The sequence below is a fragment of the Neomonachus schauinslandi genome, chromosome 6 (assembly GCF_002201575.2).
Source record: "Neomonachus schauinslandi chromosome 6, ASM220157v2, whole genome shotgun sequence".
Lineage (NCBI taxonomy): Eukaryota > Metazoa > Chordata > Mammalia > Carnivora > Phocidae > Neomonachus > Neomonachus schauinslandi.
The window spans coordinates 38,106,948-38,134,706 of NC_058408.1; the positions used below are offsets into that span (position 1 = coordinate 38,106,948).

At 37.8% G+C, this 27,759-nt stretch overlaps 1 protein-coding gene across 4 annotated transcripts in view; it reads left to right on the forward strand.

Annotated features, from left to right (window-relative positions):
- Positions 1 to 27,440, forward strand: part of RPS6KC1 (ribosomal protein S6 kinase C1) — a 204,436-nt gene extending 176,996 nt beyond the window's left edge. For all 4 annotated transcript variants that reach the window (XM_044916375.1, XM_044916377.1, XM_044916374.1 and 1 more), the window contains 3 exons: positions 7,814 to 7,896; positions 8,964 to 9,059; positions 25,276 to 27,440. In XM_044916375.1, the coding sequence (XP_044772310.1) occupies positions 7,814 to 7,896; positions 8,964 to 9,059; positions 25,276 to 25,386 (290 nt within the window). In that variant the 3' untranslated portion in view covers positions 25,387 to 27,440. The remainder of the gene's footprint in view (positions 1 to 7,813; positions 7,897 to 8,963; positions 9,060 to 25,275) is intronic.
- Positions 27,441 to 27,759: the final 319 nt, after the last annotated feature.

Sequence of the window (27,759 nt, forward strand, 5' to 3'; positions counted from 1 at the left end):
CTCAATGGGACTTAAGGAAAATGAATGTGATGAGGCCTTTGTAGATGCTTTGAACGCCTTGAAAGAACAGTGCTGCAGAATACAAGATGGATATATTTATTCAGCAAACACTTATTAAGTGCCTCCTGTGCCTAGGAGCTAGAAATAAAAGACATAATTGGTATAGTATTGACAGTTAATTTTGAAGACTTACGTAAAAAAAAAGGACTCCCCAAACAAGACATATACAATTGGTTACCTAGAATGTTAATAGACCTTTATAGGTGAATAGTTGTATTTACAGAATTGTAATTTACCACACTAACAAAAGATGTGCTTAGCTGTTTCTCTTCTCGCCATTTAGTTCCATATATTGTTGGATTTTTAAAAAAATTCTTTCTTCTGTGTTTCTTTCTCTTTGTTCTTTAGTCATCAGCTGTAGTGGAAGACTAATGCTCAGCCCCTGCATAGAAAATCTTTATACACAGCAAGAGCTGGTGAGAGAAATTGACTAGAATTTTGTAATTCTAGTCCCTTTCAATTAGCAACAGATGCTGCAGGGAAAGATTGTCTGTGTAGGAACACAGTACTAATGTTTCCATGCTCTAGCTGACATGGAATGCTCATTGCAGAAGAAAGATGTTCTTTTCCTTGGTCCAAGTATGTCACTAATGATAGACCTTTTTTTTTTTTTTCCTTTTTTTTTTTTTTTTTCCTTTTTCCTATTCCTATCTAGGGCCATTGTGGATTAATTTTTATATTGTTTTATTCACCAAAACGCTCTCTTTTATTCTAAAAGCTAATGTATTTGTGTACTTACGTTTCTTTTCCAGAAGTGAGAATTGTAATCCTTAAAGTTAGACACTTAAAATCAATTTTTTAAAAATTCTGTGGCATTAGAAAACTATATCTCCCCTTGTCCCCCCAAAGTATACTTAGTACAGATTATCATTTTAATTTATTGCATAGATCTGTGCCTTTAAAATTTTTCCATCATTCTGATATTTGGATAAAGTGCTATATCATTTATGTGACAAATTCTTCTAGCATCTAAATGTTGGTTTAATTTGACTATTACATAAATACTTTATTTGAAACAATTGTTGGCCTTTTCATTGAATTTTATATGCTCTCTTAATAGTTCCACAGTTACTAGAACTTTGAGAACTATGAGGCTTCTAAGATTCTATTTACTAAAAAAGTGTTAAGAAAACAGTTTGGGAGAAATATTTAAAAACTTGTTCTAAATGAAAATAGAATTTCTCTGTATGTGAAATTCTCTTCTAAGAAAATTCTGAATCTACTATTATTTCCTACCATATCCTATAAGGAAGACAGCAACAACAGAACATACTGCCAGAGGGAGGTTATAGAGTTGTCTGGAGATTTTTGCAATTGGCCTGGGCAGCTGTGCTATTAGGAAGGGTAAAGGGGAAGGATGAGATGACCTGTGTGGGTCTGCCTTGGTGAAAAACCAGGGAACAGAATCAAGTGGTGTCATCAGTCTGAAAGTGTGTCTTATCAAATCCATCAAAGAACTAAATGTAGAATATCAGATTCCCTTATTTATCAAGCAGTATGAATGTAACAAACCCTTAAAGAAAAGTAAATTCTGAATTCAGGATGTTGAGGGTACCAAACTGTTTAAATGCAAGGTGATTCATCTTTGTCAAGCTTTGTAGAAAGGTTGGTCTTTATTTAATGCATTTTCTAGCTTTTTCAAATTTCTGTACAGTTTCTAGCATAGTTTTATCATTATCTTTGGTTATTTTTGAGTCATGTCTTTGGCAAAATCCATGTGGTTTAAACTATGTAGTTAGTCCTAAGAGGTGTAGGACATGTGCCTGTACTTAAGTATATGTTATGATTTCAGTAATCCTGGGGATCACATGGTCTCTCCCTGGTCTGAAAGAAGTGTATACTTCTGTTCATTCACTTCTCATGCAGGTATAGACATTTTATGATTTCTAAAGTCCAAGCTTTCTGCTTTTTTGCTCCTTTATTTTTCAGGAGCAAGGATTATTATAGCTACAGTTTTGGGGTCAGGTTAACATTATTATTTTTGGCTATAAGAGGGAGACTTAGTAAATTGACTGATTATCATAAGGACTGTAAAACTCTCTTATTCTATGTTTTAGCGAGCCCTTTGACAATATGGGTTACCAAGGCAGCATTATTTTTCTGAAAAATATCTTGGCTTGTTGAAGAGTGTTCTATGAGGTGTTAAACATGAGTAAAACAAAGGTAGGCAAAGCACATTTTATGTTGTGATATCTTTATTGTTTTATTTAAATGTGTTTATTCACTTGTGAAATACGATGTTTGAATTATTAGTATGAATCAGTAAGAGTCTGTATTGTGTTAGAATGTGAGAATTGATAGTGCTAAAATGAGAATTCTCGAATTTTACTAAACAGTTCTCACATATTTGATGTCCTTAAAACATTTTTAGTTGGATTGAAATCTAATCTGGGGCCAATTCTATGTTGCCATTACATTAAAAGATGATAATGATTAGATTGAGTGACACTGATTCATTTCGTTTGTCACCAGGTCTCTTAGGGAAAGGGAGTAGTGGCTGTGGATAGAAAAGAGAAAAAGGAAGTTTGAGGAATGCTAGTCATTTTAGCATAATCCCACTCTTTGGGCATCTTAGGTTAATGGAGGGAGAAGAAGTTTTGAGAAAGGCTCACGAGTGCTTTTGAAAACACTTTGAGGATCATAAAACCAGAGGGAGAAAGAATGTTAGAGATCTGGCTATCCTCATTTTCAGAGTAAGCTTAGTATGATGTACTCAGCCAGGGTCAAACGGTAGCATGACCAGGGAGGCCCCGTCAGTACATTTCTTTGATTCAAAGACAAAAATCCAGGATTCTTTGATAACACCATCTCTTTTTGAATTTTTGTGGGAATAACCTTGAGAATTTGTTTTCTTAGGGAATATTTTTTTATTTTTTAATTTATTTTTCCCCTCCATCACTTTGCTTAATGCCTATACTATAGTAAGGATTGCTGCATTTGTGGAGAATAAAGATACTATTTTGCCTCCCTGGAAATTGCAAATACGGAGTGTAGCAGTGGGGGAAGGGCATGTATGGAAGCTTTACACATTGATTTTTAGAGGAAAAATATTTTGAAAGTTGACAAAACAGTGGTAAATTTATCCTTTAAAGTATTTTTCTGCTTTTTTTTTTCAGAGATTTAAAAAATTCAAGGTAGGAGTTTAACAAGATTTCTCAGCTTCACTGTTATACTTTTAAAATAGTCTCACAGATTTATTTGGTATTTCTTTATATTCTCTGCTTTTGACGTTAGATACATATACGTGACTCTTCACCTAGTATTTGTGGTAGTCATCATGTAGCCATTTTTTTTTTTAGAGATTTTTTATTTTTTAAAGATTTTATTTATCTGACAGAGAGGGACACAGTGAGAGAGGGAACACAAGCAGGGGGAGTGGGAGAGGGAGAAGCAGGCTTCCCGCGGAGCAGGGAGCCCGATGCGGGGCTCGATCCCAGGACCCTGGGATCATGACCTGCCGAAGGCAGACGCTTGAAGATTGAGCCACCCAGGTGCCCCCGTCATGTAGCTTTATATATAAATCAGTTCTCTTGGTTTACGCTTGAAGTTCTTGTGTAGATTTTTCAAGTACAGCAGTTTTAGAGCAGTTGTTTTGACAGTTACACAGCCTCAGGCTTCTTTTTGGCAACGCAGTATCAGAGTATGTCATTTTTTTTTTTTTTTAAGTAGGTTCCAAGCCTAGTGTGCAGAGCCCAGTGTGGGGCTTGAACTCACAACCCTGAGATCAAGACCTGAGCTGAGATCAAGAGTCAGATGCTTAATCGACTGAGCCACCCAGGCGCCCCATATCATTACTCTTTAATATAAAAATGATTGGTCCTTAAACAATGTTAAAAAGACAACCAAAATCCTTCATTCTGATTATTAAAAAAAAAAAAGAAAATTCTGTTTGGAAATCCTAAAGAAGAAATTCCACAAGTACTTACTTCAGTTGTGTAATATTTAAATTTCCTAGCCATTAAGAAGTTCTCTTTGTATCTTACCTAAATACAGAACTCTTTGTTGTATTTCTGAGTCGTCTCAGTTGGTCATGGTGTCAGTTTCACATTAATTAATGAATCCCTGCTTAATATAAAGCCATTTTGGAAAGCTTCAAGCTGCATTCTATGAGGATGGATCTAAAACTTGTTTAGTGTCTTTTCTCCAGATGTCCATGAAAAAAAATTACCTTTTCCAAGTTGTTATCCTTCTTTACTGGCCCAATCAGAATAAAGACAGCATTCAGGCTAGGCGCCTTCATACTTTCAGAAGCAGTTTTTCTTAGATTAGGATGAGCAGTATCTTTCAGCCTGAGTACCATCAGAAAGTGTAACCCCAAGAGGAGAGAAGAAAGAGCAAGTAAGGGGAGAGGAAAAGAAGCTGGCTATCACTGGAAGAAAGAGGAAAGGAAGATCAAGAAAAGATGGAAAGAGAAATGGGGAGCACAAGAAGTAGACTCAGCAGTGCTAGAGGAAAACCCACAGCAATGTCGGCTGCCAGTCGGTGCCTCCTGGAGCAGATAGCAAGCCTAGGGAGGAGGGGGAGGTCACTGGCGGATAGGGCCTACTTGGTCCTCTTGCTCTGCCTGGATTGCCTTGCTCACATTGGGGCCCATCCACATTTGAAGCAGCGTGTTGGTCATTATCTACCTGTTAAAGACTCTGGCAGAAAATTGTGAGGGCTTTCAAAGCAGCATAAAACCAAAGAACCTCATTCTTAGATTCCTTAGTTGAGCAAGTTCACAGAAACCAGTAAAGGAATACACCTTGTCTGTCTCATGAAGGGCCTCTCAAACTTTTCTACCCAAGTACTTCTGTCTGTAGAGGTGATATGAAATGGCTCCCCTAGGGGACAAGTGAAATGTGATCCTGAAGTTTCTCCGAAGTCTTTTTATCTTGGAAATCTATGCAAATTTTATATTCTGGTCCATAATAGATCTGTGTTTCCTTTACTAGTAAAACAATATCCCAGCCACTCCCACAAATATGAAAATCTTTTTTTTTTTTTTAAAAGATTTTATTTATTTGAGACAAAGAGAATGAGAGACAGAGAGCACGAGAGGGAAGAGGGTCAGAGGGAGAAGCAGACTCCCTGCCGAGCAGGGAGCCCGATGCGGGACTCGATCCCGGGACTCCAGGATCATGACCTGAGCCGAAGGCAGTCGCTTAACCAACTGAGTCACCCAGGCGCCCCAATATGAAAATCTTTGATGCTCAGGAAGATGGACTGTGCTAACCCGGTAGCTTCAAGGACCACCCAGCCCTCCCTTGCCCCCAGCAGTGATACATTTCACCTGGTGCACATTCCCAGCAGTGATACGGGAGAATAGGCATAACATGTAGCCTTTGAGGGGCGAGGCTACACTGGGGATGACACCTTGGATCTTTCAGTGAATTTGAATCTGGGAAGGGCAGCATAAGTACTTTGAATGAGAGCTCCCAAAGAGTTGTCCTTCAAGAGAATCACTATTTTAGGAAATCCTTGAGTATAAAGTCATAGAAGTTAGAGCTAAATTTAACTGAGAGGCCCTCAGGTATAACCCTTTTACAACCCTCTGTTACAGATGAGATCCAGTGGATTCCTCAGGGCCCTTCGCCCAAGCCTCCTGATTTCCAGTCCTGGTTGCGCTCTCATATATAATACATTATGTTTGTGGGGAGAGGGTGGAGGCAGACTCTTAGGGAAGATTGGCCAGCATAGCTTCATCTTCCTGCTCCAGCACACCCGAATGTTTTCCTGTCTTCTTGCTATCTGTTTAAAAAAATGCGCCACCTAGCTATTCATGTAGGTTCGTAAGTATAAGGATGAAAATAAACATCTCATCCCCTCAGAGGCAAATCACTAAAATATTTTGTCATCTTTTCTCACCAGTCTTTTTTTTTAAATATATATTTCTAAAATTAGTCTCTTGTTTTATACCTTGTTTTTTAATTTAATATACCCAATTACTTATATACTTAAACTTTATATGAGTACATCATTTAAAATGCTTATGTAGTAATATTCCATCATATTGATGTGTGTGTGTGTGTACACACACTGGTACATAGACACACACACATACAAATATATATACAATGTATATATAATTAAATTTCTATTGTTAGGTCTCAGTTTTTTCTTTTTTTTTTTTTTTTAAGATTTTATTTATTTATTTGACAGAGAGAGACAAAGCGAGAGAGGGAACACAAGCAGGGGAAGTGGGAGAGAGAGAAGCAGGCTTCCCACGGGGCAGGGAACCTGATGTGGGGCTTGATCCCAGGATTCCGGGATCATGACCTGAGCCGAAGGCAGACGCTTAACGACTGAGCCACCCAGGCGCCCCAGGTCTCAGTTTTTCAAATAAGCTGCTACTTTATAAACACACATGACTTCAGCAGGCTTAGGAGACTTTTGGTTATTCACACAGTAGTTTGAGTGGTTAAAAATCTATGTTTTCTTTTTACCACCTGGCTGAGAGCAGAGAGAATGGAGGTTGTGATTTGGCCTAGAGCACATCCCGGGAGGAAAGACTGGGTGGGGCTAGTGTGGAGGGATGTAGTTCTTCACGGGCTGCTTGAGTTCCAGAAGAGGGTAGGTACCGGGATATGGAAGATGGTACTGAGCAGGAGGAATTTCAGTATTTCCATAGGAATGGCTCTGTTTTCTTTTTCTGGTCCACATGACCTTTGCTCCAAGACTTAAAGCTCAGGCTGTTTTCTGAGTTTCGTGGTTCTTCTATGCAGTAGATTTACGAAGTATTGGTTAAAAGGCTGGGGACATGAGCACCACTTCAGTTATTTCCAATTTCCGACCTAACTACTTAAAAATTTTTGAACATTATTTTTATGAGTCGTGGGTTACCCTGCACCCAAATATTAAGTGTGTTGTGTCAGCCAAATGGAAGTGAAAGGGTAGACATTGACTGGCTTAGTGACTAATTAAATATCGTTAGGAAAGGACAAGAAGGCATCAAATAGATGTAAGAGCCTAAAAGCCTCAGAACTGGTAAAATCAGTGTTGCTGATTTGTGGAGAAACCTGGAAGATGACACCTGAAAACTCATACTGCATTTTGGGAACTCGTGCTGGTGAAAGATAGGGCTAATGCAGACAAAACTGTGATTTGTAGATATTCTAAACACCCTTATCTTAGCCAGTAGTTTCAGTTAGGGCTTAAAACAACATATCTGTTTGTACTTCTAAGTATCAAAATGGGTAAATTTGCATTTCACATGCTCCTCCTTTGGTTGAAAACAATTGATTATATAGGAGAGGGATGGTATTATAAATCAGGTTTTAGTTCTGCTGCTGATTTACTATATGACATTGGACAAGGCATTTCACCTCTCTGACTTCTAATCTGTAATTAAAAGGATAATTAATTACTGGTTTAAGTAATTTTTGAAGTTCCTTCTGAACCTAGAGTCTTTATTTCTAAAACAAAAAATGACCCCTGAGGTAGCGTTGGCTATACTTTCTTGAATTTGAAAAATTAAGCAAAATGCTGATCTGGTAGATTCATATAACTTTTAAGTGTAGCTTCTTGAAGGTGTCCCTCTATCAACTAAAGAACAAATGTCTCAGTTTAATATATGACTGCATCAAAAAAAAAAAAAAATGCAACCACAGTAGGTGACCAAAGGGGATAAGTAACTTTCAGGAATTTTGAAAGCCCAGTAGTATTTAGTATATGCTCTCTCAGCATTAAAAAGGTCACCTTGCTAATACATGTTAATTTTGAAAGTTGAATTGACCTTTGGAATTTTAATATCAACCTTTTTTGGTGTGTTTAGAGGTTGGAGCAATCACAGAAGAAACAGAAGCCTGTGATTGGTGGAGTTTGGGTGCTGTCCTCTTTGAACTTCTCACTGGCAAGGTAAGCAGTGACCTGGATGTTTAATAAGTTTACCCAGGTGCTACCTTGATTTCAAATTGAGAACATTTAACCTTTGCCTTTAGTTGTTAGATCAGAAACTAAATAAGAAAACCTTTGATTTTTTTTTAAAAAAAGCAGAAAAATGCAAGTTTATCTAGATTCCAGATTTTTTTTTTTAAGTATTATATTGGATAAATAATAAAATTCCGTTATGTCATAATGTTAGCACGTAGATATATGACAAAACATTCTTTTTCTTCATTTTCTATGATTCAGTTTTAACAGCATTAAATCTGTAGTGTTCATGTAAGAGGATGTATTAGGATTCTCTGGATGTTTTAAACATCTTGTTGGAAAGCAGGAGGGAATTCTCATTTTAGAAAATTAATGTAGATATAAAAGGTAACATTACCTTTTTTCTCAAAACTGTAAATTTTTCCTATCTGTTCTAGCTTAAGGACAGAATTTATACTCTCTCTGATCAATAACTTAAGTAAGATGTTTGAGGTTAATAGACTTTAATAGAGTATTGTGCACATTGCCTCCTGGGAGGAAAACAGAGGAAATGAGCAGTCCTACTTTTGTAAGTAGTCATCTACCTTGAATATGTAGGTAATACTGAACTCTTAAGATTGTTGTGGATTATTATAGTTCACCAAATGTACAATTAAATCATAAAGTGCTACAAATATATAAAGTGTTATTATTAACCAATTCTAAACTGAGAAGGTTTTTCAGAACATTAAAAATTCAGAGCTACCAAGTCCCTTTTTAGTTTTTGTGTGTAAGGTAAACTTTTCTGTTATGAGCCATTCCCTGTATAACTAAGGGAAGAGGGCTAGCAGCATAAAGCTTATGATGTGATTTTGATGATTGCCTTCATTTCAGTTAGAAGTTCTGTAGGCTCGTGGCCCTTGGCCTGAACTGCTTAGGAGATACTGTGTTGATTACTACACCTCCAGTTAAGATGGTTGTTGAGCTTTCTATACTTGCTGTCCATAAATCCTGTGATAGAACAGAATATGATGTTATTTGGGATAAGAAGTGTACCTGATTGATTATTTCAGACTCTGGTTGAGTGCCATCCAGCAGGAATAAATACTCACACTACTTTGAACATGCCAGAATGTGTCTCTGAAGAGGCTCGCTCACTCATACAACAGGTAATTTAATTGACCTCTACTGGCCAAGTATATCAGCCATGCAAATTAGCAGAGTCCATAGTCATAAAACCTTAAAGATACTAGTTTGGGGCAAGAAAGACTCGTTACAATTACAGATTCAGAACTCATACTGTGTATGGTTAGGCTTCTGCTATTATTTAAGTATTAGTGAGGTCAGAGAGAACAGGTAAAGCTTATTGGTGTTTAAGTCTTTTTTTTTTTTTCCAAAATCCAGGCTAATGTTTAGTCAGTTTCACATGTTTGTGTAGGTATGAGATTTAAGTATCGTTTTTAGCTTGTCTAGAGCTGCTCTGTTTCTGCTATTACATTTTGTAACCATGTACGATGGCTGTTTTCTTTCTTTCTGTCTTTCTTTTTTTTGACTGGATATTTTCAGTCTTTAATTCATATTTAGAAACTTAGGAATAGGCTACTCAGGTTGCTTTGGAGAAAAGTGGTGTTAGAAAATCTTGCCAAGTTAGATTACTCCTAGCTTCATCCATTGATGCAAGTTGAACATTGATGTCATTTAGTGCATTTTCGGTGGCTTTAAAGAAAGAGACTATTGATAATTAAAGTTCAGTATCCCAGAGGTAGGCTTAGAACTCCAGTGAGCTTCTTAAATTGATTCCTCACATTTAAAATGCTCCTCTAATTTTGAATAGTGAGTTTTGGAGAGTATACTGAGGGTTGTCAGCATTGGGGAATGATAGACTCACAGCAAATCAGCAAGAATTGTCAGGCCTAGGATCCTTATAGTTTTATGAGAAACATAAAGGGAAAAGGTGATTTGAAAAAGATCAATAACTAACATTTGTGTTTCATGAAACCCGAATTATTTTTTTTTTTAAGAAAGGGGGAGGGAGGAATATACTAAGAAGAGAATTACCTAGTATTCTCTTGAAGAGTGATTTGGGTTCCATTCAACAAATACATGCACAAATATATGCAAGACATAGTGCTGTAAGCTATGAGGGTAATACTCACAAATAACTATATCACGGATGGATTGGATCAAAGCTGTCAGAAGCTTAAAAACTACTCTGGCAAGTCAAGATAAGGAGGGGCTGTAGTTGATGCAGTGATAGTATTAGGAAAGGTTTTGTGTAGTGGATGTTATTTTTGTGGAGCTCTAGAATTTTGGTGTGACAAGGTAGGATGTGGCAGAAATAGCTAGGTGGAATGAACAGCTTGAAAGAGGGAAGGAGTCCAAAAGACCCAAATTAGGAAATCAAAAGTTTGGTTTATCTGGAGTGGAGGAGTGAATATAGGAATGAGTAATAGTAGTAGAGGGGTGTGGAAAGGTAAGTTGGAATTCTCTTATGAGGTTCTGTTATCATGATCACCAGGGAAGAGTGATCATACTTAATTCAGTTAAAAAAAAAAAAAAAGGATATTTGGAGTTTTTGTGCAGAAGAATGAAAGGGTCAGAGTTGTGCTTTAGGAAGAATAAAATTTCCCAGAGAATGTAAAACGTAAAGAAACATAACCAGGTTGGAAATAATGAGATGAGAATACCCTTGAGCACTTTGCAAAAGGATTAAGAGGTAATGCAAAGATATAGAACACGTTTCATTCTAATGGGAAAAAAAGGACAGCTACTCATTTGATTTCATCTTACTTGTTGTGGCACAACAAGATAAATTCCAAGTATTTTTTTGGTAAATAATTTGAGGAAGGCTAGCAAATGCTTTTTGTTTGTTTGTTTCCCTCCTTAAAGTCCTTATTATGTAAAACTGAGAATAGAATTACCTACACAATTTATAAAGGCCCGCTGCTCCTATCTTTATTAGAAATTATGTTATGAAGGAATCTTGGCTTAAAGTTTGTTAAATTCTCCGATACAGATACTTATATAGTAAATCAGCTTTCTGTCATTGGCCTGCCTAAGGAAACTACCACTCATGTTGAGGAAACATCATCAGGAAAGGGAAAAGGGGTCTCGTGGCATGATTAGCAATTTGTCATTTTGACTTTCCTCTTCCACTACCTCACAGGTCATAGGGGTCTTTTTTTTAAAAATCACAAAATGATTTATATGGAAATAATTATTCTGCTTTGGGGAGATTTCCCCCTCTTCTGTCTTTCAGCTCCTTGCTTTCTTCCTAGATTTCATAATCCCCTGTACCCATGGTTTAGTCATCTCAGTCATGTGAATGGTGCTAAAGTAGACATAGTTACATTTTAAATGCAATTAAAAGAAAGATGCTTACATTTTACAAATCCTCAGAGCATGTATATTTGTACTTCACAAATTGTGACACAATTGTTTTGTTAGTTGAAAAATACTATATGAGAAAAAGACCTTCAAAACAAATCTTTATGTCTTCATTGCTCCCAGCTTTATTGCCTGAATATTCTTCAGGAGAAGGGACGTTGGCAGTGACTAATTTGGTTTTGTCACTGGCTGCTGACACATTTGCTTAAGCAATAGAATCTGTGTGGTCTCTCTTGAGGCCTGGTATAGTATTTAAAATGGCAGGGTAAACACGATAGTCATGGGTAAGACAATTATACTTTTGTCTGTAGATTTATAATTACAGATTTGTAGCAAAGTCCATGAACTAATTAAATTGACTTTAGTAAAAGTCAAAATAGGAACCTTTATTGGAATTTCATAATGAGGTCATGTTTTGGAAAAAATAGGGGTGGAAAAGCCAATTGTAACCAAGAAGAAAGAATTTTCTTTCTGTTCATATGTTTACTGAAATATTTAAAAATATGCTGTAGTTATATTTAATTCTTACCAGTGTTTGATATTTTAAATTTATATTAAATTGTTTGATGCCTTCCACATTTCAGTCGGTTAGACATAAGTTGTCAGATTTTGAAAATGGATTTGATACATTTAGGATACTCTTACAATGTTTGTTTTATAATAGCAGCTTTTCACTTAACACCTTTTAGCAGTATCTAATATTAAAATTCTTTCAGCAGTTAACTTTAATAAACAATAGTCATTTTGAATGCTAGATACAATAATTTCAAGCAAAAAGATTGAGTACAGTCTTTTGAAGTATATGCTTCACACCTCTTGTGTATTTGGTAATATTAAAGTGAAGTGGTAGATTCTTGGCATTTGCAAAAGATTACATACTCATGAGGCAGTATAGTGTTATGTTTAAGAGCATGGATTCTGGAACCACAGTGCCTAAATTCACATCTTATCTTTGCTACTTTCTACTTGTATGATCTTAAATAAGTTACTTAATTTCTCTGAGTCTCTGTTTTCTCATCTATAGAGCGAATAGAATAGTAGCTACTCATAGAGTTGTTGTGAATTAAATTAAACTATGCTATGCACTTAGAATAATGCCTGGCACACAGTGAGTGTCACATAAATGTTTTATATCATTATTATTGATAGAGTAATACTGAAGGTTCATAATACATAGTAATTTATATTTGATGAAGCATGTGTTGAATTATAGGGTTGCTATTGTAAGGGTGAGGCAACTGCTGGTGATATAGGTGAAAAGGTCGAAAAAAGTAGTGGACTGGCACATAATAGGAAGTCAATTGATATTTTTCATACAAATAATTGAATTAATGAATCATAAATGAAAAAATAGAAATAAAGGTAAAAAGAGAAGAAACGGAAGTTTTGGTTGAATACATAGAAACATTAATGTAAAGAAATAATTTAAATATTTACTATAAGAATATTCTCAAATTCGAATGGCTGTTGTATAGTCATATAAGGAAGTTGGCAAATTCTCTCTTGAGAAAGGAAGTTATAACATTGGACAGAATTGGCAAAAACAACCATCTCTCAGTGCTTTGGAAATTGATCAAAGGGATACAACAATCTGAAAAGTGTTTATCTTGAAAAACAGCCAAACTTTGGGAAAGAAGAATGGGACTCTGTGGCAGTTTTGCCTGGGCTGCTCCCATTCTCTTTTCTCTGCTTGGTCAGGTGTGAAGTTTCTTCCAGATTGAAGCAGGCCACGAGGACCAACCCTGAGGTTGCATGCCTGTGTATAGGAGCAGGGAAGGATCCCAGTTGAAAGTAAAAACCAGGGGAGATTTGTAAGTGGCCTAAATTTTTACTGTGTTCTCCTATGCATCGGCAGAGGACAGAAGCTTTAGGGGCTGAGGTTTAATGTAACCTCTTTTCAGTCACAGATTGACAACTATGCTATGCACACACAGGGTGATCCCTAGGAAGTGAAGCTCAAAAATAAAAACAAGGAAAAAAGAGTGAGCAGAGATAGCAACAGTTGCTTGTTACAAAGTGATGGGAGGAGCAGATTTACAGATCTAGCTGAAATAAGTTACCAAACAAAGAACAAACCAACCAACAGCAATGATAATAGTCTTCTTGGGGAAAAAAGTTGGACTCTAGAGTTGGTAAAATGTCATCCAAAATATCCCATTTTCAGCAAATATTATATGATATACACAGAAACAAAAAAAATGTGACTCATATGCAGGGAAAAAAGCAGTCAGTAGAAATTGACTCTGAATGTCCCCAGGTTGAATTAAACAGACTTCAAAGTGGTTATTATAAATATGTTCAAAGAACTAAAAGGAAACCATGTTTAAAGAATTAAAGGAAAGTATGACAACAGTGAATCAGCAAATAGAAATTCTCATTGAGATATAAATTATATTTTTTAAAAAAGAACCAAATAGAAATTCTCAAGTTGAAAAATACAATAATAACGATAATTATTGTTTCAATAATTGAAATTCACTAGGGGGAAAGTTGATTAGAGCATCTCAACAGCAAATTTGAGATAGATGAGGGAAGAATCAATAAACTTGAAGATAGAATGATAGAAATGAACAAATCTGGGGGTGGGGGGAAAGACCAGAAAAAAGAAAAATGAACAGGGCTACACAAACCTGTAAGATAATATCAAATGTACCAGCGAGTCCCAGAAAAGGAAAGAGAGAAAGGGGGAGCAAAAGTATTCGAAAAAGTAATGGCTAAAAAAACATCCTAAATGTGATGAAGAACACTGATAGGCATCCAAGAAGCTCAGTGGACTTTAATTAGGAAAATACACCTAGTCATATTGTTGAAAAACAAAAACAAAGAGGAAAATCTTGAAAGCAGCAAAAGAAAAATCACTCACTTTATACAAGGAGACCTTAATGTCTGACTTCTCATCAAAAATGTTGGAAGACAGTACACACTTTTAGCTATAAAATAAGTAAGTCACGGAGAAGAAAAGTACCCATAGGGAATGTAGTCAGTAATATTGTAACAACACTGTGTGGTGACAAATGGTGATTATACATACTGTGGTAAGCACTGAGTATAGCACAAATTGTTGCATCAATACTTGTACACCTGAAACTAATATAACATTGTATGTCAATTATACTTCAATAATAATGATAAATAATAGTAATACCAAGAGAAGACAGAAGACAGTGAAATAACATATTCAAAGTGCCGAAAGGAAGTTAACTATCAACCAAGAATTCTATATCCAGCAAAATCATCCTTCAAAAATGAAGATGAAATAAATTCCTGAGTAAAGACTGAGAGAATTCATTGCTAGACTTGCCTTACAAGAAATAATACAGGAAGTCTTTCAGGCTGAAAGGAAATGACGATACCACATAGTAACTTGAATCTGTAGGAGGAAATGAAGAGCACTGGAATGGTAAAATATGAGTCCATGAAAAAGACAACGAAAAAGACTATTTTTTTCTCATTTTTCTTCTCAACTTCTTTTAGAAGACGTAAGATTGTTTGAAACTAATTATAACATGCTGTTGAGTTTATAACATACAAATGTAATATATTACATATATGACAGTAATAGACAAAAGGCAGAAGGAATGGAGCTATAGTTAGAGCAGAGTTTCTACATTTCACTGGAATTAAGTTAGTCTTGATCTGAAGTAGATTGTGATAAATTTTATTTTTTTTTAGAGAAGGGAGGGAGAGGGGGAGAGAGAGAATCCCAAGCAGGCTCCATGCCCAGTGTGCAGAGCCTGACGTGGGGCTTGATCCTATAACCCCAAGATCATGACCTGAGTCGAAATAAGAGTCAGACGCTCAACCGACATAACCATAAGAGAGCTGAAGTGGCTATATTAAATTCCTGACAAAATAGATGTGAAGACAGGAGACTTACTAGAAACTAAGATATTTCATAGTGATAAAGGGTCAGTACATAGAAAGATACAACAATAAATGGATATGCTCTAATAACAGCCTCTATACGTATGAAGCAAAATCTGACTGAATTGAAGGGAAAATAGATAATCCAATAATAATAAATGGAGGCTTCAATACCTCATTCTTGATAAATGATAGAAAATCAGCAAGGAGGGGGCGGAGCAAGATGGCGGAGGAGTAGGAGACCTGGATTTCGTCTGGTCTCAGGAATTCAGCTGGATAGGGATCAAACCATTCTGAACACCTACAAACTCAACAGGAGATTGAAGAAAAGAAGAGCAACAACTCTCTCATCAGAAAAGCGACCACTTTCTGGAAGGTAGGACGTGCGGAGAAGTGAATCCGAGGCGATATTCGGGAGGATAGACGGTGGGGGAGGGGCCTCCGTCGGCCGCTTCTGGCAAGTGATAGAACCACGGAGCACAAAATCAGAACTTTTAGAAGTTGGCTCCACTGAGGGACGTCGCTCCGGTGGCTAAGTGGGGGGTGGAACCCTCCGGGACAGTGTGGTCTCAGGACCCACGGGTCACAGAAAGACCGGGGGTGCCTGAGTGCGGCAGAGCCCCCAGGTATCGGAGTGGGGAAGCCGGCTGCAGAGGCGAGCCGAGGAGCGGGCTCCCAGCTCGGGGTTGCCATAAACCGGGATCCACGGCACAATCGGGCCACTGCTCCTCCAGCAGGGACCCAACAAGCGGCAGATCCGGGGAGACTCACCTTCCTCCCCTGGGAGGAGCTGCGCGGGAGTGCGCCGCAGGGATCTGCTGGGTTTGGAGACTCCACCCGGGGTCAGGTGCCAGAGATAGAAACGCGCGGTCACAGGCCGGGTGAGCACGGAGTGACTGACCGGGGAGACGGGAGTGGCTGACGGCTTTTCTCAGGGGCTCACTGAGGAGCGGGGCCCCGAGTTCTCAGCTCCTCCGGGGCAGAGATTGGGAGGCCGCCATTTTCACTCTCCGCCTCCAAAGCTGTACGGAAAGCTCGCAGGGAACAAAAGCCCGGGAGAGCAAACCCGAGCAGATTACTTAGCCGGGAGGGGGCAAGGGCGGGGCAGTTCCGCCTCCGGCAGAGACATTTGGAAACCACGGCAACAGGCCCCTCCCCAGAAGATCAGCGAGAACAGCCAGCCAAGGCCAAGTTTACCCATCAATGAGAACTCCAGCGCTAGGGGAATACGGCACATAGAATTCATGGCTTTTTTACCATGATTCTTTAGTCTTTCAAAGTTAATTTTTTTTTAACTGTCTTTTTTTCTTTTTTTTTCTTTTTGAATTTTTCTTTTTCCCTTTTTCAACCAACATTTTATCAATCCCTTTTTTTAAAAAAAACATTTTTATTTTTCATTTTTAGAGTCATATTCTATCCCTTCATAGTAGTTACCCGTATTTTTGGCTTATATATATAAGTTCTCTCTTTAAAATTTTGAGATAGTTTCTTCTAACAGATTAAAATATACCCTAAATCTCTAGTATATGGTGTTTTCTATTCCCCTGCCTGATCACATCCTCTCCCTTTTTTTTTCTTTTTTTAAATCCTCTTCTTTCTTTTTTCAAACAACTTCTTATCAATTCCTTTTATAAAATTTTTTATAATTTCCATCTTTACAGTCATATTCCATCCCTTCATCATATCAACCCTTATTTTTGTACATATATAAGTTTTTCTTTCTTTAAAATTTTGGGAGGCACTTTCTTCTAAAAGACAAAAATACACCCCAAATCTAGTGTGTGGCATTGATCTAGATACCAGCCTGATCATATTTGATCACATTCTGGTTTTTTTTTGTTGTTGTTGTTGTTTTGTTTTGTTTGTTTTTGTTTTTATCTTTATCTTTTTCTTTTTTTTTCTTTTTCTTTTTTCTCTCTTTCCCTTTCTTTTCCCACTGCTTCAAGTCTTTTCTGATTTGTTTAGAGTATATTTTCTGGGGACGTTGTTACTCTGCTAGCATTTTGTTCTCTCATTAATCTATTCTCCTCTGCACAAAATGACAAGACGGAAAAAATCACCTCAACAAAAAGAACAAGAGGTAGTACCGACTGCCAGGGACCTACTCAATACGGACATTAGTACGATGTCAGATCTAGAGTTCAGAATCATCACTTTAAAGATACTAGCTGGGCTTGAAAAAAATATGGAAGTTATTAGAGAAACCCTTTCTGGAGAAGTAAAAGAACTAAAATCCAACCAAGTAGAAATCAAAAAGGCTATTAATGAGGTGCAATCAAAAATGAGGGCTCTAACTGCTAGAATAAATGAGGCAGAAGAGAGAATCAGTAATATAGAAGATGAAATGATGGAAAATAAAGAAGCTGAGAAAAAGAGAGATAAACAACTACTGGATCACGAGGGCAGAATTCGAGAGATAAGCGATACCATAAGACGAAACAACATTAGAATAATTGGGATCCCAGAAGAAGAAGAAAGAGAGAGAGGGGCAGAAGGTATAATGGAGCAAATTATAGCAGAGAACTTCCCTAATTTGGGAAAGGAAACAGGCATGAAAATCCAGGAAGCACAGAGAACCCCTCTCAAAATCAATAAAAATAGGTCAACACCCCGACATCTAATAGTAAAATTTACGAGTCTCATAGACAAAGAGAAAATCCTGAAAGCAGCTCGGGAGAAGAGATATGTAACCTACAAGGGTAGAAACATTAGATTGGCAACAGACCTATCCACAGAGACCTGGCAGGCCAGAAAGGACTGGCAGGATATATTCAGAGCACTAAATGAGAAAAATATGCAGCCAAGAATACTCTATCCAGCTAGGCTGTCATTGAAAATTGAAGGAGAGATAAAAAGCTTCCAGGACAAACAAAAACTAAAGGAATTTGCAAACACAAAACCAGCCCTACAGGAAATCTTGAAAGGGGTCCTCTAAGCAAAGAGAGAGCCTAAAAGCAATATAGACCAGAAAGGAACACAGACAATATACGGTAAAGTCACCTTACAGGCAATACAATGGCACTAAATTCCTATCTTTCAGTAGTTACCCTGAATGTAAATGGGCTCAATGCCCCAATCAAAAGACACAGGCTATCAGACTGGATTAAAAAACAAGACCCATCGATATGCTGTCTGCAAGAGACTCATTTTAGAACCAAAGACACCCCCAGATTGAAAGTGAGGGGGTGGAAAACCATTTACCATGCTAATGGACACCAAAAGAAAGCTGGGGTGGCAATCCTTATATCAGACAAATTAGATTTTAAACCAAAGACTGTAATAAGAGATGAGGAAGGACAGTATATCATACTTAAAGGATCTATCCAACAAGAAGCTCTAACAATTGTAAATATCTATGCCCCTAACATGGGAGCAGCCAATTATATAAGGCAATTAATAACAAAAGCAAAGAAACACATCGACAACAATACAATAATAGTGGGGGACTTTAACACCCCCCTCACTGAAATGGACAGATCGTCTAAGCAAAAGATCAACAAGGAAATAAAGACTTTAAATGACACACTGGACCAAATGGACTTCACAGACATATTCAGAACATTCCATCCCAAAGCAACGGAATACACATTCTTCTCTAGTGCCCATGGAACATTCTCCAGAATAGATCACATCCTAGGTCATAAATCAGGTCTCAACCGGTACCAAAAGATTGGGATCATTCCCTGCCTATTTTCAGACCACAATGCTTTGAAACTAGAACTCAATCACAAGAGGAAAGTTGGAAAGAACTCAAATACATGGAGGCTAAAGAGCATCCTACTGAAGAATGAATGGGTCAACCAGGAAATTAAAGAAGAATTAAAAAAATACATGGAAACCAATGAAAATGAAAACACAACTATTCAAAATCTTTGGGATGCAGCAAAGGCAGTCCTAAGAGGAAAGTATATAGCAATACAAGCCTTTCTCAACAAGCAAGAAAGGTCTCAAGTACACAACCTAACCCTACACCTAAAGGAGCTGGAGAAAGAACAGCAAATAAAGCCTAAACACAGCAGGAGAAGAGAAATAATAAAGATCAGAGCAGAAATCAATGAAATAGAAACCAAAAGAACAGTAGAACAGATCAACGAAACTAGGAGCTGGTTCTTTGAAAGAATTAATAAGATTGATAAACCCCTGGCCAGACTTATCAAAAAGAGAAGAGAAATGACCCTAATCAACAAAATCATGAATGAAAGAGGAGAGATCACAACCAACACCAAAGAAATACAAACAATTATAAGAACATATTATGAGCAACTCTATGCCAGCAAATTAGATAACCTGGAAGAAATGGATGCATTCCTAGAGATGTATCAACTACCAAAACTGAACCAGGATGAAATAGAAAACCTGAACAGACCTATAACCACTAAGGAAATTGAAGCAGTCATCAAAAATCTCCCAACAAACAAAAGCCCAGGGCCAGATGGCTTCCCAGGGGAATTCTACCAAACATTTGAAGAAGAATTAATACCTATTCTTCTGAAACTGTTCCAAAAAATAGAAATGGAAGGAAAACTTCCAAACTCATTTTATGAGGCCAGCATTACCTTGATCCCAAAACCAGACAAAGACCCCATCAAAAAGGAGAATTACAGACCAATATCCCTGATGAACATGGATGCAAAAATTCTCACCAAAATACTAGCCAATAGGATCCAACAGTACATTAAAAGGATTATTCACCATGACCAAGTGGGATTTATCCCTGGGCTGCAAGGTTGGTTCAACATCCGCAAATCAATCAATGTGATACAATACATTAACAAAAGAAAGAACAAGAATCATATGATCCTCTCAATAGATGCAGAAAAAGCATTTGACAAAGTACAGCATCCTTTCTTGATCAAAACTCTTCAGAGTATAGGAATAGAGGGTACATACCTCAATATCATAAAAGCCATCTATGAAAAACCTACAGCGAATATCATTCTCAATGGGGAAAAACTGAGAGCTTTCCCCCTAAGGTCAGGAACGCGGCAGGGATGTCCACTATCACCACTGCTATTCAACATAGTATTGGAAGTCCTAGCCACAGCAATCAGACAACAAAAAGAAATCAAAGGCATCCAAATTGGCAAGGAAGAAGTCCAACTCTCACTCTCTGCAGATGATATGATACTTTATGTGGAAAACCCAAAAGACTCCACCCCAAAACTGTTAGAACTCATACAGGAATTCAGTAAAGTGGCAGGATATAAAATCAGTGCACAGAAGTCAGTGGCATTCCTATACACCAACAACAAGACAGAAGAAAGAGAAATTAAGGAGTCGATCCCATTTACAATTGCACCCAAAACCATAAGATACCTAGGAATAAATCTAACCAAAGAGACAAAGGATCTGTACTCAGAAAACTATAAAATACTCATGAAAGAAATTGAGGAAGACACAAAGAAATGGAAAAACGTTCCATGCTCATGGATTGGAAGAACAAATATTGTGAAGATGTCAATGCTACCTAGAGCAATCTACACATTCCGTGCAATCCCCATCAAAATACCATCCACTTTTTTCAAAGAAATGGAACAAATAATCCTAAAATTTGTATGGAACCAGAAAAGACCCCGCATAGCCAGAGGAATGTTGAAAAAGAAAAGCAAAGCCGGCGGCATCACAATTCCGGACTTCCAGCTCTATTACAAAGCTGTCATCATCAAGACAGCATGGTACTGGCACAAAAACAGACACATAGATCAATGGAACAGAATAGAGAGCCCAGAAATGGACCCTCAACTCTATGGTCAACTCATCTTTGACAAAGCAGGAAAGAATGTCCAGTGGAATAAAGACAGTCTCTTCAACAAATGGTGTTGGGAAAATTGGATAGCCACATGCAGAAGAATGAAACTGGACCATTTCCTTACACCACACACAAAAACAGACTCAAAATGGTTGAAAGACCTCAATGTGAGACAGGAGTCCATCAAAATCCTAAAGGAGAACACGGGCAACAACCTCTTCAACCTCAGCCGAAGCAACTTCTTCCTAGAAACATCGCCAAAGGCAAGGGAAGCAAGGGCAAAAATGAACTATTGGGACTTCATCAAGATAAAAAGCTTTTGCAAAGCAAAGGAAACAGTCAACAAAACCAAAAGACAACCGACAGAATGGGAGAAGATATTTGCAAATGACATATCAGATAAAGGGCTAGTATCCAAAATCTATAAAGAACTCATCAAACTCAACACCCAAAGAACAAAAAATCCAATCAAGAAATGGGCAGAAGACATGAAGAGACATTTTTCCAAAGAAGACATCCAAATGGCCAACAGACACATGAAAAAGTGCTCAATATCGCTTGGCATCAGGGAAATCCAAATCAAAACCTCAATGAGATACCTCCTCACACCAGTCAGAATGGCTAAAATTAACAAGTCAGGAAATGACAGATATTGGCGGGGATGCGGAGAAAGGGGAACCCTCCTACACTGTTGGTGGGAATGCAAGCTGGTGCAGCCACTCTGGAAAACTGTATGGAGGTTCCTCAAAAAGTTGAAAATAGAGCTACCATATGATCCAGCAATTGCACTACTGGGTATTTACCCCAAAGATACAAAAGTAGGGATCCGAAAGGGTACGTGCACCCCAATGTTTATAGCAGCAATGTCGACAATAGCCAAACTGTGGAAAGAGCCAAGATGTCCATCGACAGATGAATGGATAAAGAAGATGTGGTATATATATACAATGGAATATTATGCAGCCATCAAAAGGAATGAGATCTTGCCATTTGCAACGACGTGGATGGAACTGGAGGGTATTACGTTGAGTGAAATAAGTCAAACAGAGAAAGACATGTATCATATGATCTCACTGATATGAGGAATTCTTAATCTCAGGAAACAAACTGAGGGTTGCTGGAGTGGGGGGTGGGGTGGGAGGGATGGGGTGACTGGGTGATAGACACTGGGGAGGGTATGTGCTCTGGTAAGTGCTGTGAATTGTGCAAGACTGTTGAATCTCAGATCTGTACCTCTGAAACAAATAATGCAATATATGTTAAGGAAAAAAGAGAAGAAGAAGAAGGTAGCGGGAGGGGAAGAATGAAGCGGGGGAAATCGGAGGGGTAGACGAACCATGAGAGACGATGGACTCTGAAAAACAAACAGGGTTCTAGAGGGGAGGGGGGTGCGAGGATGGGTTAGCCTGGTGGTAGGTATTGAGGAGGGCACATTCTGCATGGAGCACTGGGTGTTATGCACAAACAATGAATCATGGAACACTTCATCTAAAACTAATGATGTAATGTATGGGGATTAACATAAGAATAAAAAAAATTAAAAAAATAAAAAAATTAAAAAAAAAGAAAAAAAAAAGAAAAAAAAAAAAGAAAATCAGCAAGGATACTGAGAAGACTTCAACAACATTATTCACCATCTCTGACATATATGGAACAATGATTGCAGAATAACATTCTTATCACATGTACATGGAACATTCTCCAAGATAGATCATATACTATACCACAAAACAAGCTTCAATATTAAAGGGGGATTAAAATCATACAACATACTCTGATCATAACAATTTAATTAGAAATCAGAAAGAGATCTGGTGAGTCCACAAATATTTGGAAATTAAATAACACACTTCTACATAGCCTATGAATCAAAGAAGAGGTCTCAAGAGAAGCTATAAAGTATTTTTAATGGAATGAAAGCACAATATATCAAAATTTATCAGCTGCAGCTAAATCAGTTATTGAGGAAATTTATGGCTTATAAACACCTATATCAGAAAAGAAGAAAGGTCTCAAATGAAAATCTCACCTTGCGGGGTGCCTGGGTGGCTCAGTCGTTAAGCGTCTGCCTTCGGCTCAGGTCATGGTCCCAGGGTCCTGGGATCGAGCCCCGCATCGGGCTCCCTGCTCTGTGGGAGGCCTGCTTCTCCCTGTCCCACTCCCTCTGCTTGTGTTCCCTCTCTCCCGGTCTCTCTCTGTCAAATAAATAAATAAAATCTTAAAAAAAAAAAAAAGAAAATCTCACCTTGCACCTTGGGAAATTAGAAAATTCCTAAAAAATTTTGTGTTATTAGAGCAAAGATAGGCATATAGATCAATGGGTTGGAATTGAGTCTCCAGAAATAAACCCTTATATTTATGGTCAGTTGATTTTCAATAAAGGTGCCGAGAGAATTTGATGGTGAAAAAATAGTTTTTTCAACAAATGGTGCTGGGAAAATCAAATAAGTCACATGCTAAAACCAAAATTAACTAAGACTCTTACTTCATACCATATTCAAAAATTAACTCAAAATAGCTCTTAGACTTACATAGATGGGAGCTAAAACTAAAAATTGTAGAAACCACAGGAGAAAATCTTCTTGACAGGTTAGGCAAAGAGTTATTAGATATGACACCAGAAACATCCATAAAAGAAAACAGTTGATAATGTGGGCTTCATTGAAATTAAAAACTTTTATACTTCAAAAGATATCAGTAAGAAAATGAAAAGACAAGCCACAGAGTGGGAGAAAATATTTCAAATCATGTAACTAATAGGGACTCGTATTCAGAATGTATAGAGAACTCTTATAGGGGCACCTGGCTGGCTAGGTTGGTAGAGCGTACAATTCTTGATCTCGGGGTTATAAATTCGAGCCCCACATTGGGTGTAGGGATTACCTAAAATCAAGTCTTAAAAAAAAAATTCTTATAACTAAATAGACAATTCAGTATAAAAATGGGCAAAGATCCACCAAGGAAGCCCTATGAATGACTTAGAAGGCCATGAAAAGATGCTCACCACCATTACTCACTAGGGAATACAAATTAAAATCATAATAAGATGCCACTAATACCCACTAAAAGGGCTGTAATCAAAAGATAGTATCAGGTATTGGTGAGGATGTAGAAAAACTGGAACTCTCATACATTGCTGGTGGGACTGTAAAATGGTGCAGCTACTTTAGAAAGGTTTGGCAGTTTCTTAAAAAGCTAAACATAAATTTGCCACATGACCCAGCAGTTCACTCCTAGAAACATCCTTGAGAGAAATGAAGACATATGTTTACACAAAGACATATGTGAATGTTAATAGCAATATTACTCATTATGGCCTCAACCTGGAAAGACTACAGGCCTATTAACTGGTGAGTAGATTAACAAAATGTGTTCTATCCAAAAATTGGAATGCTATTCAGAAATAAAAGGTAACAGGCTGTTGATACCTGCTACAACATAGATGAATCTGAAAAACATTATGCTAAGTAAAAGAAGGCAACTACAAAAGGCAACATATTTTATGAGTCCATTTACATGAAATATCTAGGAAGGTCACATTTATAGAGACTAAAAGCAGATCACTGTTTGCCTAGGGCTGGGGATGGAAGTGAGGATCAACGCAAATAGCGTGAGGAAACTTTTTAGGGTGATCACAGTGTTCTGAAACTGGATTGTGTGATGGTTCCACAACTTTTTACATTTATTAAGAATCACTGAATTGGGGGCGCCTGGGTGGCTCAGTTGTTAAGCGTCTGCCTTTGGCTCAGGTCATGATCCCAGGGTCCTGCGATTGAGTGTCGTATTGGGCTCCCTGCTCAGCAGGAAGCCTGCTTCTCCCTCTCCCACTCCCCCTGCTTGTGTTCCCTCTCTCACTGTGTCTCTTGCTGTCAAATAAATAAAATCTTAAAAGAAAAAAAGAATCACTGACTTGTACACTTACACCAGATGAATTTTATGCTATATAAATTATCCCTTAGTAAAGCTGTTAAAACAAAACATGAGGATGCACGAAAGTCTCAAGACACATTATTTCAGCATGCCCATGAAAGAAGGAACTGGACGTCTCAGATTTTGGCACAATGTCTAATTAATGTCACAGTGTGCTTTGGAATAGGAAATTGATAGGTGTAACGGTCCTATTATGAGTTTGAGAGAACCAAAGTGAGTTACTCAAGGTCATGTTTAAAATCAGTTGAAAAGCCATAAACTCAGATATCCCCCACCACCCCACAGCTACAGTGGTGTTAGACATAGCTCCCTTTCAAGGAAATCTCGTCGGTTGGCTATTAATCAAGTCCATTGTCACTAGGGTTGAATCGAGCAGTTCTTTCCTTTCCTATATTTTTGTTTTCCTTTGATTCACCACTTGGATTCCTGTTACTCACTAAATCCTTCCTTTGTAGCTCTTGCAGTTCAACCCTGTGGAGCGTCTTGGTGCTGGAGTTGCTGGTGTTGAAGATATCAAATCTCATCCATTTTTTACCCCTGTGGATTGGGCAGAACTGATGAGATGAGCATAAGGCAGGGTTATCTGCACACATTCCGACCTTCTCTGTGACAGGCATCTCCAGCACGGAGGCAGCCCTGCCTCACACTCACCGATGGAGCACCGAAACATTGGGATAAAGACCTTTAGAGGAAATGGAAGAAAAAGGCTGGAAGAGAACAGTTTCTTTACCATTACTCTCTGGACAAGATATTGGCTACATTTGCAAGGGGCATTTATGTGCAAACCTTTAAATAAGGTGTGATCTTTATTTTATCTGCATTTAGTGTTGCAGATGAGTTGTAAACCCAACTGAAAGAGAAATGCCCTTCAAGAACTTCCTCTGAAAGCTCCAAGTGTACATTTAAGTGTTACTTGAAAGGAGGACCTTTACATGGCAGCTAATAGTGCTTTCTGCTAAGCAAGATTGGTTTATATGATCATAATTAATATTTGCTGAATAATACACTAAAAGTGCTTCATGAGTAGTGTCATCTATGGAGCTTAAAAATTGAGGAAAGAAGAATATATACATCATGTCTGATAGAAAACATCTACCACGATGCTATATAATTAATGTATGCTGAATGTGGTTCCATATTATTTCATACTTTCAGAAGTCCACTGAGAAGAAAACGCTCACGTTGCCAACTTTGTATACTTTGTTGGTTGGTACTGCTTAGGAAGGGTTCATAGAAACACCGTCTCTCTTCAACTTTATCTTTCTGCTCCCTATACCTGTTGCTTGTTCTCTCATATTCTGTTCCCTCTTCCTCCACTCGTACATATGCAACAAAAAGGGAAGGGAGTATTTATTTCCCCAAATTGTATCAACTTAATAAGGACTAAGAAATCATGATTATAAAATAAATGTGATAAAAATGGAAATCTTTCCTTCATTTAATTGCTTAAGTTTTTTGTTTTGTTTTATTTTAGAAAGGCCTCTCTTCCTTTCATCTTGGAATTTTAGCAATTTCTGCTGCTTCTTATGCTTAACTTCATTTTAGGGTTTTGGTTTAGTGTAGTAAGAACCAAAGGATCTCATCTAAATGGAATTGAATGGCAATCCTATTTTATTACTTAGTGACAGGATTTCCAGATCTGACCTAATTTACTTGACATGATACAGAAAGAATATGAGTATTCATACCTCTCCAGACATTTGTTATTTGTTATTTCTGTGTGTTGCTAAGATAGCTCCTGCATTTGTGCCTTGTTTATAATAATTTACAAATGTTTCTAAAGCATTAATGTCTGTTTTTAAAACTTTATCCAACGAAGAAAGAATAAGTCACTTTTTCGGAGTTAGGAGCCATCAGAAATAATGAAGGTTTTCCATATATTTTAATCCTTTGAGTTTTGAGATCTATATGGGAGCCCCTTCCTTCTCCACGAGCATCTCTACAGCTTCCATCTGCCGTCAGCTAGGTCCTGCCATCAAAGTAAATGGAAGCAGAAAATGCGTTAGTGAAACAAAGGAAATGTGCAAGCATTTTTTTCTTTTTCTATTTTCCTACTTCCCCCTTTTCCTTCTGGTTCCCTTGTAACCTGAACCTCAGATGAAGGACTGCAACAACACCAGGATGGGAAGCAGGTCACCAGGATCAAAGCACAATCAAGATGACATCACTCCCTGGAACTGGGTTTCAATTCACCAGCCCTCCCTGGCCTCATAACAGGAACTCGTGCAGGTGAGACTAAAGAATGACTTCCTGTGTAGGACCAGTAGGAAATCTGCAAGTACTTAGAGCTACCCGTGGCAGAGCTTCCTTCCAGAAGTGCCCTATGACATGAAAGTAGGCCTTCCCAGCTAAGGTGAAGCTCCCAGCCCTGCCACGTGATTTTGGTTCCTTGGATTCAGGACAGTCCTGTCGACAGATGGCTGCTGTGTCAGTGTGTTGACCGGTCTGTTGCTTCAGTTCCCTCTTTCTCCCTGTATGTCTGGTTGGAACTTAATGTAAATACGTCATCCGTAATCATGGTGGACATGAATTATTATAGTAAGGAACACATAGGGTATGGCTTTGGGGTGACAGACCCAAGTCTGTTTTTATTTGATGATGTATATTAAAATATTAGTATTTCTAATGCTCTGGATGATCCTGCTTTTTTGTTGTTGTTTTTAACTTTTATTTTTTTGAGCATATGGCCTGTAGGTCCAAACATAACTTGCCACTGTGTATTTTTCATGTGATTTTCTTATTGAAGTAAAACATACCTAACATAAAATTGACCATATAACCACTTTTCAGTATACAGTTTATTGGCATTAAGTACATTTCCATTTTTATCCAACCATTACCTTTCCATTATCCCAAACTGAAAACTCTGCACCCATTAAACAGTAACTTCCCATATTCCCCTTCTTCCCAGCCTCTAGTAACCACTGTTCTACTTTCTG